Source organism: Astatotilapia calliptera, chromosome 20, assembly GCF_964374335.1.
Source record: "Astatotilapia calliptera chromosome 20, fAstCal68.1, whole genome shotgun sequence".
Taxonomy (NCBI): domain Eukaryota; kingdom Metazoa; phylum Chordata; class Actinopteri; order Cichliformes; family Cichlidae; genus Astatotilapia; species Astatotilapia calliptera.
In genome coordinates, this window is record NC_137441.1 from 18,254,979 (window position 1) to 18,272,364 (window position 17,386).

The window sequence follows — 17,386 nt, forward strand, 5'->3', positions numbered from 1 at the left end:
TGCATAATTTTCAATAAATACCTGGAAAAACTGGGATGTTCTGAAATGTTTGACTGGTAGTGGATGATAATCAGAGAAATTTGAGAAACATATAATGCTAAAACACAGAAAATGCTTTCTACATTTTATACATCCCACAGCCAGAGTAGCTCTCTCTCCCGAGCATCCCTGTATGATACTAAACCTTTAGGCTGTTGGAACAGTCAACCATGAACTATTTTTAGTAGCCAACCACACACATACTGCATAAATCACACGTAGTATTAATATACTGCTTGTATATTTTTTGCCCCGCCAAAAACCCTCCATGAGAAATAATATAAAATATATACATGTTTTAATGTTTTAATTGGCATCACATGAAACACACGAAAGCTTAATTACATGGGATTTCTTATAGCACATTTTTGTGCTTTTTCACATAAACCTATCCAGAGAAAAAAACAAAAACAAATGCTGGATTGTGATAAGCAGCATACATTAAGCCACAGCAGAGAGAGAGCTTGTTCAACTTGAACAAGGAAACAGAAAATAGGACAGAATGTTAAATATTCTGGCAGACAAAACAGGGAAGCAGACATGGAGATGCACTGAGAGTGAGGTGTAGAAACAAAAACAAGAGAGAGAGAGAGAGATGCTGTAATCCTCCGAGTTTAAACCCGAGCTGCTGAGCAAAGCTGCCTCAGAGTGAAGTATGGGAGATGAAATGCTGCTGTCATCCTCCGCTCTTATAACAGATGGAGCATCCTCAGCTGTGAGCAGCAGCACCCAGCAGGATGACTGCTTCTCTTGTCCTCTGCCTCCTCCTTCTGCTTCACATTTTCAGTCTTACAACAGGTAAGTACATAGGGGTGTGCTTTGTGATTCCTTGTTGATATTATTGATTTTGCCTTTGTGTGGTCTTTTCAGTAGTCAAAAAAGTCAGTTTCTAAGAGTAGTTATAGGTAGTAGTAGCAGTTATAAGTGTTTTTTAAATCATTTGTTTCAGGGAACATGATGGTTTCACATAAACTTACTTGTGATGAAGTTAATCACCTGAGAGAGAACAATGCACTTTTTATACTGATACTCAAGAGAGTAAGAGTGTGTGTGTGTGTGTGTGTGTGTGTGTGTGTGTGTGTGTGTGTGTGTGTGTGTGTGTGTGTGTGTGTGTGTGTGTGTGTGTGTGTGTGTGTGTGTGTGTGTGCGTGTGTGCGCGCGCGCGCATAGTGAAAGGATCATGCCATCATGCCAGTATTTTTACACATTTGGAACAGTAGTTTGACAGGACACATCACTACATGACAATTGTTTTGTGTTAACTCTGCAATTAATAATTTGCTTAATTAAGGTATTTATTTTCTTCCAAATCCTTAGAAATCCATCTATTTTATTCTGCTTATCCTATTTAGAGTCACCGACAGGGCTGGGTCACAGGGCATGGCTGTCTAAGGTCGATGTCAACAGTCTTGACATCGACCTTAGTCATCAAGCGTCATAGTACTCCTTGAACAAATTACTAAAAATCTCCATGCAAATAATGATGTTTTCTGTATTGTGAAATGATCTTCATGAGAACTTTAGGACAACATGCCAATGGTCAGCCCAGCCTTACTTTGGACTGTGTACACAGATGACTTTGCATATCATAAGTTATATGTTATATCTATTTTTTTGTATTTTGGCTGAGGTGAATTGACTGGAAACCAGAGGTTGTCTGGAAGCTATTAAATGTTTAAAAACCTCAAAAACTTTATCAGCTTTTTAAAATTTGCAGCTATGTGAGGATTATGTAAACATAGATTTAATGTTACAAATTCAGCAGCTGCAGTCTTTCTCATGGATCTTGTTGAAATCCATTTTTATGAAAGGAAATTTGGATGTTTATTAAGCCTTTTGTTAAAGCTTCAGAGTAGGAAAGCTGTCCTTTAGTAAGTTACTTAATCCTGCTCAGAGATTTTTGCCCTTAGGGATAAAAAAGCCCATTGTCTAACCATGACCCATATTGCTCAAGGTAATCTGTACTTTAAAATGATTAAATGTTAGCGGCTGCTCAAACCACAGAGTGCATGAATGCTAATCCCAAAGCAGAAGTCAGAGATTTGCGATCTATGATCTTCAAAATGTCCGTCTAGATTTTGGTTCATGAATTATTTTCTCCGGGAGAACGAGCTCCTTCACTAACGTGATGTGGAGCCCAAAGACAACATCATGGAGGTGCAATGGGAATTACACATGACAATTCCATATGAGGGGAAAAAGGAAAGAATTCATTCATGCAATTTGAAACTTACATTTAAAGAAATTATGAAACATGAATAACATAAAATAAAATGCAAAGGAATATTTGATTTCTAATTCATAGTTTAATAGAAACAATTTAGATGCTGTCATTACATCATAGGCTTTGGAGGGGTCCTGCTCATCGCTTTATCTCATTTAAACTGCAGTTTAACTCATAAATCTACATTAACCCACTTTACTTGCTCCAGTTAATTTTCAGTTCAGGATTTTGAGTGGACTATTAGGGCAACTGTGCGATGCAGGAGGGGTTTAAAATGTTCTTCTGTGAAAGACTTTTGTGATTAGTTTTTCAATTTGGCATAATTCTTACAGCAGATTGAAATTATAATTATTCCTAACGCAGTTCTCAAAACAGTTGCTAAAAATACTAAAACACACATGTCAAAACACACAAAATCAGTCAATCACTTCATCCCTGACATTACCATTTTGAGACTTAGGCACCAAATGTTTTTTTTACTTTTATCAAAACATTTTTTGATAAAAGTAAGGCCAGACAGTCCTGATCCCCAAAGATCCTCAGCAAGGATCAGCCCCATCAAACTACCAGCCAATAACCTACCTCAGCACCACATGGAAGCTCCATCATAGCAACTAAGATGAACTAGCACATGGCTCAATATCTGAGCGGGACCCAGAAAGGAATGGGCAGAAACACTGGAGGAGCAAATCACCAACTACCTGCAGACAGAGCAGTCACTTGATACTGTAAGACCAGACTGACCAACCTGTGCACTGCCTGGATTGACTACAAGAAAGCCTCATGACTCAATGCCTCACACATGGATACTAGAATGCGTAGAACTGTACAAGATGGTCCTGATTAAGGCTCTACAACTGTAGAGCCTTAATCAGGAATTCAGTGCGGATGTGGCATACAACAGCACAGCACAAGTCACCATCAAATGTGGGATCTACCAAGGAGATGCTCTGTTCCCACTGCTGTTCTGCATAGGCCTGAACCGCCTCAGTGAGATCATTGACAAGACTGGCTACAGATGCCTAATATGGACTGGAGTAAACCTTATTCACCTACTCTGCATAAATGACATCAAGCTGTATTCCAGGACACTACATGTCCACCACCACTATTAATCCCCTACATTTAACCAAATTATATGCTATATTTATAAGAATAAAAAAATATATAAGTAGACCTCATGCCCTTCAATGAGGCCAGGAGAGAGCCCATTTTAATAGCTACTACTTACACTTATTACCTGTTATTTCAACAGCAAGAAGTAAAAACCTGATAAGAGATGGAGATGTGTTACAGTTTTTCTCCATTGGTTTGGCTCATTTCTTGAAACAGAAATTACATTCTCAAAATAACATGGACAAACCTCCAAACCTCTTGGCAAATGTTCATAACAGAATGGCATTTCTCATTCATTTTATCAAATGGCAAATACCTTAGTACATGTCTCAATTGTCTCAGTGCATCTTTGCAAATGATTAAGTACACGTAGCCTACAGTTATACAGTTAGCCCACATTTAGCACATTTTCCAAATGAATAGATCTTGTAGATCTAAACTGATTAGTTGATTCTCAGTCTAATGATCATTCTCTCCAAAACATGTCAGCATGATTTCATTGTATAAGTACTCGCATGCACAACTGTCTGTTCAATTGTCAAAATTGGTCAAGAACATAATACCATGAATACCATATATGAATTTCTTTGAATATTTGATAAATTGATGACAGTCGTTGACAGTCAGGTGAAACTAGACTAACGAAGGGGTAGTGTCACACACAGGTGTGTTCCATGATTGTGTGCTGCCAAACACGGATATATAGAGCTTGACCAGAGCCAGTCTGATCTCTGAACAAGGATAGACAAGGCCAAGCAAACGGACAAGAGGAAGTTCTTCCTCAAGGAAGAGGAGGAAGAAGAAGAAGAAGAGGAGGACTGAGAATGCGTGGTGGAGGAATAAGGGGAAGAGGCCGCAAATAATGCCATCACATTGAGACAGATCCGTGATGCCATCCTTCAGGACAATCATATATTCCAGAATATAAACACATTAAGCATCTCCACAATAGACCGGGTTTTGAAGAAGCATCAGATGACAATGAAACAAATCTACAGGGTACCATTTGAGAGGAACTCTGACAGAGTGAAGGAGCTGCGCTACCAGTATATAAATGTAAGTCAGTTACTGGTTGTCTCTCATTATAACCTTACCCGTAATCACAGTAAGCAGTAGTTCACTTATTTGGTTTCAATACCTCCTTTACCTGATTTCAGAATCAGTATTTGCTTCATCTGACTTCAACAATTTCAACAGAAAACTGCAGTTTACTGTATGATACGATTCTCATTATAATCCTTATTTTATTGTCTCCCAATCAAATCTATCTAATACTGTAGGTTTTACTGTAACATCTCAGTAAGTCATCAGTATTTCCCACTCCCCTTTCTATCAAATACCCCTGCAGTACTTCCACATAGGCCTATCACTAGTTTAGAACCACTGGAGTAGTGGCCTGTAGTATATTGAACCTGTGGGGGAGAACATGTCATTGTCTAACTGTAGTATATGACTCTTCTGTATGTATATGACTCTTCTGTATGTTCTTTACTCTATTTTAGAGAATAATGTCATTGGAAGGATATGAGATCCCTCACATCCTGGTGTTCGTGGATGAAGCTGGCTTCAACCTGGCCAAGGGCCGAAGATGTGGCCGTAATATTATTGGCCACCGGGTCACAGTGGATGTCCCAGGTTTTTTTTACATATGTATGAAACTTTCTTTGAGTGTGAATAAAAAATGGTTATAATTTCCTTGGTAGTGTGAGTGCAATCTGTGATGTCAAACCTTGGAAGCTACTCTTTTCTGTTGTATATTGTTGGTCCTCTGCCATAGTGACAAAACATCTAAACATTTTGTATGGCAGCACTCACACAATGCCAAAGGGACGATATATTTTGGGGGCACTGACTATTCAGATTAGAAAGAAATGTAGTTTTGACACATGAGGGAACTGTTTTAGGAGAGATATGAGCTTTTGCAGGTGGACCATGTTGTTGTGATCAACCATCCAGGTTTATTTTTGACAAAAGCACCAAGAATGATGAGAATGTCCGATCTGTGTCGAGAAATGAGCCAAAGCTATTGAGAAGGATCTTTGCCATTTTGGAGACACTGACTGTTTAAATGCGAAAGGGATTTAGATTGAAGCCTGAGTGAACAGTTTTGGAAGAGATATGAGCTTTTGCAGGTGAGCTATAGTGTTGTGCTAAACTGTAAGAGTGTTTTGCCAAATGATCTTAGAGTTTTGAGAATGTAATTTCTGTTTCAAGAAATGAGCCAAACCAATGGAGAAAAACTGTAAAAGAAATTAAATACATATTCAACACATATTCACTTAGTCATGGTCCGATATTCATTTTCAGTCTTGTCCTTTTCCAGATTCTTGGAATTTTTTGATGATACTTTCTGATAAAAGTCGTCACAATTTTATATTTAGGAATATCAATCTATTTTCTTCTGCTTATCCAATTCAGGGTGTTCTAAAACATTACTGTGAAATTGTTCCACAATTTGTAGAAATAGTTCTTTGCAGATTGGTGCACCTCTGCTCATCTTTACTTTTTAAAAGCGCTTCCTTTCCAATGCACTCTTTTTTATACCTAATCATGTTACTGATCTTTTGACAGTCAACCCAATTAGTTGCAAAATGTTCCTCCAGGTGTTACATTTCCAGCCTTTCTTGCCCTCTCCCAGCTTTTTTGTGATGAGTTATTGCCATCAAATCAAACTACAACTATTACTATTACTACAACAACAACAATTTTTCTTAAAATGATACACTATCACACTTTAAACCTTTGACAGGTTTTCTATGTTCCATTGTGAATAAAAGATTGGATAATGAGGTTTGTAAATCAGTGTTGTATGATATTAAATGAATGATACTTAGAATGAAACTGCAAGACAGAAGACAACCAGTCCCAATTAAAATCTTCAACCAATAAAATTTCATTGGTTATTAATGGAGGTAAAATGGCTTACAAGGTACATTTCCAAATAAAGGAACACAGAGAAATAATTAAATGTGTCCATCACAGTGATATGGCCATGGTATTTGCTCTGGAAGGAACTGAACAGCTATTCGAGAAGATGAAAGATATTTCATACACCAGTTCTCTTTTTGTGAGGATTTTGGGCTCAGGTTAAGCAGCTAGATAACAGACGTGATGGTTTTAAATAAAGATCTGAGCTCTGTGAGCAAAGAAGGGCATTAATGTGAGGTGAGTCTCATTATTTTCCATTTTAAAGCAGCTTTTGTTTTGTCTCATTAAAGTTCACCATTCCTAATGTCTAGAGAAGCAACATGAATTGCAGATTTGTAGTTGTGTTTTTTCAGTTTGGTGTTCATGTGTTTGGATGTTGGAGTCTATTTTCTGACAGGAGGGCAGACTGTCTTGCATCCTATAATGGGAGAATAGAGGGGCTTGTCCTAACTTTATCCCCCAGCAAACACAAGACATGGTCTATGTCTATGTCATGAACTTAGTTTTACAATTCACACACACTGTCCTGACAGGGAAGAATCATATCACTTCTCTATATCTCATTTGACTAACATTAATCTCATTACAAAATATGTTCTCTCTGGCTTTTTTGTTGTCTGTTTTGTTTAGGGTTTTTTTTTTTTGACATTTCAGTATTATTATTCTTTTATGTGTTAATCTCTTTGCCACATTGCGTGTGTGTGTGTGTGTGTGTGTGTGTGTGTGTGTGTGTGTTGGGGGAGACAGAGTTTGGCAAATGGCTGGCTCTGTGGATAAAAAGCTGCAGGGAGGATTAAAAGAGAAAACATGGGGAAAAATAATCTGAGGCAGGATGACATCATGCAGCACAGATCAGCCTCATGAAGGTGAGCCTCACTGTAATGGCAGAGGACATGATGAGTGGTCTTCAGTTTAATTCAAGCTGCCCTCGAATTGAACTGAATGTTAAATTCAAGTAAATACTATTATTATTTATTATATTATGCAGTGCTAAATCACTACAGTGATTTCCTCAATGTGCTTTATATTGTAAATTAAAAACCCTACAATAATACAGACAAAACAGAGAAAACAAGAACAAATCAATCAGACGAGGGACAGTGGGAGAACTCTTACAGGGAACAAACCTTCAGCAGAAGCAGCCTGTGGGAGGCACAGCAACAGGGAAAGAGAAAGAAAACGGAAAGAGAAGCTGGGAAGGGAGTTAACAGAAGGAGAGGAAAAAAATAGAGGAGAAACAATAGACTGAAAATCTGCTTGATCACCTGCTGAAAAGAAAACAACACAGTAAGGAAACCACAGCAAGAACCAACATAAGCATAAGCAACAGTAAATAATAAATATTCAGTGTTACTGAGCAGCATACAGTATTAATAGTGCATGATATGCTTAGATGTAGCAGCCAACCAAGATACTGTCTGTCTCTGAGTACCTGTTTGCACACCTTTGTGCACATCTGTGTTGTGAGCGCGCTTTTATTCATTAGGTTTCTCCATGTAAGTGTCTAACAGTGGGGGGCCAAAGCCCTCCCCCCAGGACATGAAGCAGGCATGGCAGATAGATCGATATAAATATATATGATCCCCAGAACATGAGAGCACAAGGAGGAATCGCACCACCCACCTAGAAAAGAGCTGGGAGGTTACCCAGTAGCCACAGTGCAGAAGCCACAGAGGGCAGCTGCGACAAGCCCGCAGGCTCCGCTGCCACTCAATCCAAGCCCACCGCAGAGGAGAAACAGCCAGCCCAACAATTAGTCAACTCCCAGACTACATAAGACAATAGACACCCAGGTTGAGTTTATCCTCCACGTCTGTCAGATCCCCTGCCCTCCACATCTTTACGAGCAGAGACCACATGCAAAGGATGGTAACAACCTCTTGCCAGCTAAATAGCTCCCCCCAGTTCCACTGATGCACTAGAGGCCTCCTGCCCCTAGGCAGGGCCCCCGTGCATGCACCCACTCACAATCCTGTCGACACACTAATCAGGACCCAGGCCCAACCAGAACCCCAGCCTAGAGGCAGAGCACCCCCAGAACTCCAAGTCCATAAGCCTGCCCCAGACCCGCCTAGGAGCAGCATGGCTACTGGTAGATTAATATGATCTATCAGACGGTCTCTATATTGGTTAGAATTATCATTATTTTAATTTTTCCAGTTCATGAGGACGGTCTTCTTGGCAAGCATAGGGCAGTGAGAGCCTTGTGGGCTGTATTCATCTCTGTAGTGACATCATCTAAGTCGACCAACAAGCAAACTGAAGTGGAGACTGGAATGTTACATTTCAAACACTTTGATAAGTCTTCACATATCCAGCACCAGAACCTCTGAACAGGTGGACAGAACCCAAGAGCTTGGACAAAACTGCAAGGTGTTTTCCCTTGACAGTGTGAGCAGTCCTTAGAAGACATAAAACCCATACTGAACATCCATTGACCTGTATACTGTACATTATGTAGTATTTTGCATTGTATTAACTGTAGACTGAGATTTCTAATCAATTTCAAGTCTAAGGAGCCTGGAAAGAAAAACATCTGGACTTCTTTAAGTTGCTTGAAGATGTTTCACGTCTCATCCGAGAAGCTTCTTCAGTTCTAGGGTCATATGATGATCATTTGACCCTTCCAAGGGCCCAAAGGCTCATCCTGTCACTAGCAGCAGTAAGCTCTACTGCTGCTGCTGCTGTTGTGGCCCACAAGCCACAATACTCACTTAAGCAGCTACTCTCCCCACTGCTTCCACATCACAGCCCAGACAATCTCGCAGTGGGACCTTTCTATCACCCAAAACACATTGTAGAGCCACAGAAACACCACCCCACATCATACAATTCTTCCCCAGCATATATAACCTCAGAGAGGGGATTGCTGACTGGGTCCAGATGCCAAACGAGGCCAATGAACAGCAGGTGCGTCCTGGAGAGAGGGCAGATTGAAAGCAAGAGAGAGGGGTGGGAGGAGCAAGAGAGGAGGAGGCAAAGAGAGAACACCACACCCACACAAGGGCAATTTCAAGAGGAGGCCTTGCTAGGGCTGTAACAAGCATTAATTAATGGCAGGACTTCTTTGAGCAGTTTTGTAGGAATGGGGTCTAAAAGACACGTTGATAGTTTGGAGTAAGTAATTGTTGAAGTTAACTCAGCTGCAGAGAAAGATTCTAAATGAATATCACTGGTACTTAAAGTATCTGTAGATAATGTTATGTCTGTGAGATGATTATGAGTAATTTTTTCTGTAATGGTTAAAATTTCATTTGTGAAGAAATTGATTAACTGATTGCTAGTTAACGTTAAAGGAATAGTTGGGTCAACAGAGCTCTGACTTTTTGTCAGCCTGGCTACAGTGCTGAAGAGAAACCTAGGGTTGTTCTTATTTTCTTCAGTTTTCTTCTGTTTTAGCTTTACGGTGGGCAGCAAACTATTTTCCAGCCAGGGTAAAGAATGATGTTCCAAATTAATGAGCCATTTCCTCCCTAGCTTACATGTTATCTGCTTTAAGGTGCGCTCATTTAAATAAACACTTAAGTGAGCATCGAGGGAAACAGGCAAATCCTTTGTGGCTAATTATTTTTGGCTAAATTCATTATTAATATTCTGCAATAACACTCCCCGAAATGTCTTTTCAATAAAGATGGCATCAGTGTGCACAGCAAGCTGGGTTCTATCTGCAGGATGTTGTTATTTTTCTTTTTTCATATTGCCCTGATGGCTCTGCTCCACTCATCTATGAAAGCCAAACACTTTGAGCTTTTAGCCAGTTAAACTGCCAACATTTGATCTGAGAAATCAGCCAGGAAGCCTTCCTCCACTACTGGCGGACATACTTGATTGACTATGCTGCCTACCATTCACTTTTCCTCCTTGGAAGCACTAAAAAAGATGAGTCATGTAAGTATCCAGATGTCATCGCTGGATAAATCCTTTTTGTCTTCCTGTTCCTTCAGACCTGCCAGCGAAGCCTCCAGTGGCAGTGGTTGTCGTCCTACAGAAGTGGCCCAAATTATAGACACCTTCGCCTTCTGAGATGCACTTCGGTTAGCACCAGTTTAATCATGTTTTGGATAGCGCTGTTATACACTGGCCGTGATTTATGAAAGCATTTGTTGGCCCAACTTGGCAGAAAGTTTCTGTTGGCGCAACTTGGGCCAACAGAAACTTGGCTTCAACCCGGTGAAATGGTAAATGGCCTGCATTTGTATAGCGCTTTTCTAGTCCCTAAGGACCCCAAAGCGCTTTACACTACATTCAGTCATTCACCCATTCACACACACATTCACACACTGGTAGCCACAGCTGCCCTGGGGCACACTGACAGAGGCGAGGCTGCCGGACACTGGTGCCACCAGGCCCTCTGACCACCACCAGTAGGCAAACATGGGGTTAGTATCTTGCCCAGGGATATTTGGCATGCAGCCAGGAGGGATCGAACCACCGACCTTCTGATTAGTGGATGACCTGCGCTGCCACCTGAGCTACAGCCACCCACAAAGGAGTTCTTGCTTGGAATTTCTTCCCCCCCAATGTTCATTTCTCAGCTCTCCCCGGACCACTGGTAAAGGTAGAGGGCTAGCTTCTGTATTTAAATCCAAAATTCACTGTCGACAACTGTTACCCGTTTTCTACCCCAGCTTTAAAGTGCAGCTTCTGGAACTGAACTCCTTCAATTGTCTACACTGTGGTGTATGGTCCACTGAAATGGGTTAAGGATTTTTGTGTTAATTCTTTTGACTTACTTGTGCTAGGTTATGATCATGTTTTAATTGTTGATTATTTTAACATATATGTTTTTTCTGAGACTGGACCACTAGTAAAGGAACCTTATCAACTCTTATTTTCACTCAGTGGGTGAGTGATCCAACTCATGGAAATGGTCACACACTTGATCTGGTGCTGTCATGTAATGAACTTTTGTATATAAATAAATAAATACAATTTTATTTATATAGCACTTTTCTAGACAGAATCACAAAGTGCTGCACATAAGATAACAAATAATAAAAGGGTAAAACAGACAAAATAAAACAGGCAAAAAATTAACCAAAAACAGTTTTAAAAAGGTGAGTTTTGAGTTGTTTTTTAAAAACAACTACCGAGTCCACAATTCTTAATGTATGAGGGAGAGAGTTCCACAATCTTGGAGTCACAGTGGCAAAAGCTCTGTCACCCTTTGTTCTCATCTTAGTCTGTTTTATAGCAAGTAAGCCCCGATCAGATGACCTCAGGGACCTGCTGGGGACATAGGGCTGTAGCAGGTCGGAGATGTAGGATGGTTCCAGCCTATGCAAGGCTCTAAATGTCAAGACCAGGATCTTAAAATGTACTCTAAATTCAACAGGAAGCCAGTGTAGCTGAAATAGCAATGGTGTCACATGTGAATACCTGGAGAATTTTGTCAACAGCCTAGCTGCAGCATTTAGCACAACCTGCAGACAATCCAGAGAACCTTTGCTTAGACACATAAACAAAGAGTTGCAATAGTCCAAGCGTGAGGAAATCAATGCAAGTATAGCTATCTCTGTCACAGTTTGGCATGGCAGACTGTGGGGATGTGGGGAAGGAGGACTCAGGCGCGGTGCTCTGTGTATAAACAGTGCGTTTATTTACAGTGTGTGGAAACAATAACAGTAAATCCCCGTGCTCTCCCGTGTCATGTTCTCCACTCTCGTGTGTCCACACACACCCTGTGCCTGCTGCCCTCCGATGTTCCTCCTGAGGGGAAAATAACAGAGGCAGCCATCAAGACACTTAATTCCAGTAAGCATACACTCACAGACTTAACTAAGCAGAAGACTAACATGAAATCTCAAGGAATGATCCCACGTCAGTGGGAGCTCCAAGACTCTCCTAAGTAACTCCCCTGACGAGCCCTGATCAGCGGCAGCTGTGTAGCTTCGGGTGTGGCCAGTCCCCTAGCAGGGCCACACCCACCAGGCCTGAAGGCACCTGTAAACCAGTGTACATACACACCTGCACCCATACACACACACACACACACACACACACCTACAAGCATGGAAAAGAGCAGCAGCAACACCAAAAATACATATAATATCATTAGTCCATGACTGCCCAGGGATCCTGGGTCGCTCAGACCCAGGACCCTGACAATCTCCAGTTTAGGGCGAGATAAAATAGGGCTGAACTTAGCCACATTTCTTAAATGATAAAAACAAGACCGAACCAGAGATTTCACATGCCCATCCAATGTGAGAGTCGCGTCAAAAGTGACACCTAAAAGTGACACCTGATAGAGGATTTAACATACACAGAAAGAGGACCAAGGGTTTTCACTATCTGGGATACAAATCTGTCCGGAGCATATATGAGGCCTTCAGTTTTCCCATCGTTGAGTTGGAGGAAATTTGCAGCCATCCAACGTTTGATGGAATCTAAGCAGTCATTTAGAAGCTGAAGCTTAGATAAATCCTGGAGCTTAAAAGAAATGTACAACTGAATATCATCAGCATAACAGTGATAAGAAATGTCCTAAAAGAGCCCATTATATGCTGGAGGGGGAGAAGATATATTAAGAACAATAAAGGCCCCAAAACCGAACCCTGAGGGACACCACAAGTAAGGGAGGTAGAGGATGACCTAAAATCAGAGACCACCACAGAAAAAGATTGGTTATGTAGATTAGAGATGGACCGATCCGATATTACGTATCGGTATCGGTCTGATACTGACGTAAATTACTGGATCGGATATCGGAGAGAAATAAAAAATGTAATCAGATCCATTAAATATCAAAAAAGCACCTCACAAAACTTGCGACACGGTGTAACTCGGCTCATAACCGTAGCACGTCGGAGCAGTATGCATCATGTGATAGAGCGGCTGTGTGTATTTATAGCCTCGCTACCAAACCAGCATTTCATCTCCGAGGAAGTGATCCCAGAGAGAAGTAAAGCAAGTGTGTAAGTTCATCTCTGAATGTTTGTAAAGCATTCCATCGTTAAGTTTAACAACCGATATATGGAGCGACTGCCTCTTCTCTCCCCCTCCCTCTCCTGCTGCTTCTTCAATCATGAAACTGATCAATGATCAGCTGATCGGCTTTTCTGTTGCGAGTCCGTGTCTCTTGTTTGTTTTTGGCCCACTTTGCACCAGAAAGAGGAAACCAGTGGCTGAATAACAGCAGCACGTTTAACCTCGATAAGCTGTTGTTAGAATTTATTTAATATTACTTTCTACACCAGGATCCTTTTCTACGCAGCTAACGGCTGGTAACTGTGCAGGGGCGGATCTAGCAAAGTTTAGCCAGGGGGGAGGATAGGGCATTAACAGGGAAAAGGGGGGCACAAAGACATACTTTTCTTTCTTATTCTCATTTAAAATGTCTAGCTTTTAATAAATAATTATCTGAATCTTACACCCAAAGTTTTAATCTGACATAAAATATATAGAAGTCCATTACTGTATATAGTAACTATTAAGTCTAATATACCCTAGTAAACTATAGTACTTTTTCCTTTGGGAAGATACCATCTGTGCAGTCTACAGTTCTGTTGAAGAAAGATGTTGAATGTATTTAATTATTCTTGAAAAATAATTTATTTCTGTGCATTTTTTTTCCAACCTGCATCAAATTAAAGTTGATTACGTCGATTAAGAATCATGAGGTGGAGGGTGGGTGGTTCCCTATTTTTTTTTTTGCTTGCTATTAGTTAGGTTGTTTAATATTTCTGCTAAGTACTCTTTAAAATACCAGAATAGGGAGAATGGTGCAGGTTTAAGTTTATTAGATTGATCAGTATTGCTGAACTATGAACTATTTTGGGTGCAGTGTATTTTTTACATACAGGTATAACAGAATAGCTTTAGTGTTGTTGTTTATTTAAACTTGACTATGAACTTATACAAAATGCAGCAAGATATAAAAAAAAAAACAGTGTTATTGATTTAAAAAAAACACTGTATCGGATTCATATCGGTATCGGCAGCTATCCAAATTTATGATATCGGTATCGGACATAAAAAAGTGGTATCGTGCCATCTCTAATGTAGATATGAGGAGAACCACTCCAAGGCAGTACCAGATACACCAACCCAATGTTTAAGCCTTTCAAGGAGGATGTGGTGGTCAACAGTGTCAAAAGCTGATGTTAGGTCCAACATAAGTAGGACCAAACATTTTCCTGCATCATTACTCATCAAAATGTCACTTGAGACCCTAAGAAGGGCTGATTCTGTGGAGTGAGCTCTGCGAAAGCCGGACTGAAACTTATCGCAAATGCTATGTTTGTCCAGAGCCGCTATAAGTTGCTTAGCCACAACCTTTTCTAGAAGCTTAGCAATTAACGGTAATTTAGAGATAGGTCTGTAGCTGCTCCAAAGAGAGGGGGTCTAACTGAGGTTTTTTTAAAAGTGAGAGAATAGTAGAATTTTTTAAAATAAACCAGAACTATACCAGACACCAGTTCAGGGTTGATTAGAGTGAGCACAGATGGACCAATAACCTGGAAGACATTTTTTCATTATGATGCAGGTACAATGCCAAGTGGACAAGAGGATGCTTTCACTGAATTCACTAGTTTTGCTAGCTCAGGTAGTGAAACAGGAGAGAAAGTGTCCAAAATGACAGGGTGTGATGAGGTGGAGATAGACATAACAGGTGCTGAATGAGAAAAGTTCATTCTTACATTCTTCATCTTTGCAAGCATAAAAGAAAGAAAACGGGGCCGCGGGAAGAGCAGGAGTAACAAAGCCACTAATGGTGTTAAATAGCACCTTAGGATTACCTCTGCTATTTGCAACCAAGTGTAAGAAATAGGCAGCCCTCGCACCTCTGATAGCATTATTAAAAGAAGCTAAAAGGTCCTTTAGGTAGAGGAGATGAACATTTAGGTGAGTTTTCCTCCACCTGGGTTCCACTTTGCGACAATCACATTTTAGACAAATACTGTATTACTAAAGTCAAATCATGTAGAAAAAGTTTAAGCAACTTCAGACCATTTTGGATGTTGATTGTGTTTGTGAAGTGGTCTGGTTTTAAATCCCATGACAGTACTGAGAGTTTTTAATTATCTTTTAACTGTTGACTCAGGATGTTCTGCTGTTTTAGCTCTTATAGAGTTAGCCGCTGCCTTTGACACTGTCCATCACTACATGTTGGTCGGAAAGACACCATTTTATGGTAATTTAAATAATATTTGTGAAAGAGGTCTTTTTCTGTTGCCAGTAGTGAATATTCTTCTTGTTCTGCCCTGTGTGGTATACCACAGGGGCCTGTTTTGGGTTCTGCTCTGTTCTCATTATACATGCTACCTTTGGGATTCATTATCAAGAAATATAATATTTTCTTACACTTTTGTATTGATGACATCCCAGTTTACTTCCCATTGAAATTGGATGTCTCTGTCCCACTGCAGCCTCTTGCTGTCAAAGACTGGTTAACACTCAATTTTCGTATTTATTTTATTATCACCTCTTGATGGGACTACTGCAATTTTCCCTATTTGCGTTGCTGTGTTCCTCTCATAGTCCATGAGTTTGAATAATTCACTACTCAGTCTTTGTTCTCCTCATTTTAGACAATGCATGATCAACCACACAATCTGGAGAGGTCCAGATTTATTGTAAATATCAGAATTATCTAGAAATTAAATGTTGCATTTGAGATTTTAGCATAAACTTTTAGCATAAACCTAAGCATGATATAAACAAACTGATTAAAACTGTTTTACATCCATCTACAGAAAAATTAGCAGCCTGGTAACATGGTGAGAGAAAACTGTACATGAAATGTTAGATTTTAAAAAATACACCAGTAAAAGGTTTTACAGAAGTGTAATTTGTTCTTTTCAGAGTCCAGGGCACTGGCTCTGCCCAGGCAGTGACAGCAGGGTGCAGTCCTCAGCTGGCCGAATGAGCTCACTCGAGCTTCCAGCAGAGGACTGAGGCAGCTGAGTTAACTCACCCATGCTCTCAGCAGAGAGTGATTGCTGAGACGGCCCAGTAGAGCTCCGAGGTGAAACAGGTTGCGCTGTCTCCAGGGGTCCAGAGTAAGCTGATTCAACACACGAATGGCCTGAGGATAAAAACTCCTCTTGAGCCTCTCTGTTTTTGTTCAGATGGTGCGGAACCTTCTGCCTGATTTCAGAAGCTGGAACAGTTCGTTGCTGGGATGGGACAGGTCCTTCAAAATCTGAGTTGCTCTAGTCCAGTATCTCCTGACGTAAATGTCCTGAAGGGAAGGGAGAGCTGTCCTGCAGCAGTGTTCTGCTATACAGATCACTCTCTGAAGAGCTTTTTTATCCTTGACACAGCTGTTTCCATACAATGATGTGATGTTCTGTGTGAGGATGCTCTCCACAGTGTCTGTATATAAGAGAGACCCTGAACTTCCTCAGTTGTCGGAGGTAATACAGGCGCTGCCTAGCCTTTTTGGTCTGGACCTGAATGTGGGCAGACCATGTCAGGTCTGAGGAGATGTGGACACCGAGATACTGAGGACTGCACACTCTCCACTGGAGCTCTATTAATGATAATGGGCTTGTAGTCTCTTTGCTGACTCCTTCTGAAGTCCACCACCCCCTCCTTGGTCTTGCCGACGCTCAGCTGGAGGTGGTTGTCCCGGCACTACGATGCCAGATTCTTCACTTCATCCATGTAGGCCGCCTCATCGTTGTTGGAGATGGCGTCCAACACCAGCCTTGGGTGACCACACAGACTGAAGTGTAGAGGGAGTAGAGAGGAGAGGACACACTCCTGTGGCGCTCACGTGCTGATGTTGATGCTGTTGGAGATGCAGCTACCCACCCTCACCACCTGAGTACCGCCAGTGAGGAAGTCCAACACCCATAGGGTCAGTGCAACTGGACGGTAGTCATTCAGGCATGAGGGCTGCTTGTTCTTTGGGACAGGGATGATGGTAGATCTCTTGAAGCATGTGGGGACCACAGACTTAGCCAGGGACACGTTGAAAATTGAAGTGAACACACCTGCTAGCTGGTTAGCACAGCACCGCAGCAGAGGGTCGGTGATGCCGTCTGGCCCCGCCGCTTACCTTGTGCTCAGAGCTGAGGAGCCTGAGCTGGCGACAGAACTGGTGACCAGAGATGGGCAGTAACGCGTTCT

General features: G+C 41.1%; 1 protein-coding gene across 4 annotated transcripts in view; it reads left to right on the top strand.

Moving 5' to 3' along the window:
• Nucleotides 1-612: 612 nt before the first annotated feature.
• The window catches only part of igsf21b (immunoglobin superfamily, member 21b), a 48,017-nt gene continuing 31,243 nt past the window's right edge, over nt 613-17,386 (top strand). For 2 of the 4 annotated variants that reach the window (XM_080294437.1, XM_080294438.1), the window contains exons 1-2: nt 616-837; nt 16,115-17,114. Coding sequence is in view for 1 of the 4 variants with exons in the window: in XM_026154579.2 (XP_026010364.1) it covers nt 777-837 (61 nt within the window). In the remaining 3 variants the exon portion in view is untranslated. Of the gene's footprint in view, nt 838-16,114; nt 17,115-17,386 lie in introns of all 4 variants that reach the window. The other 2 variants (XM_026154579.2, XM_080294439.1) reach the window with 2 other exon arrangements.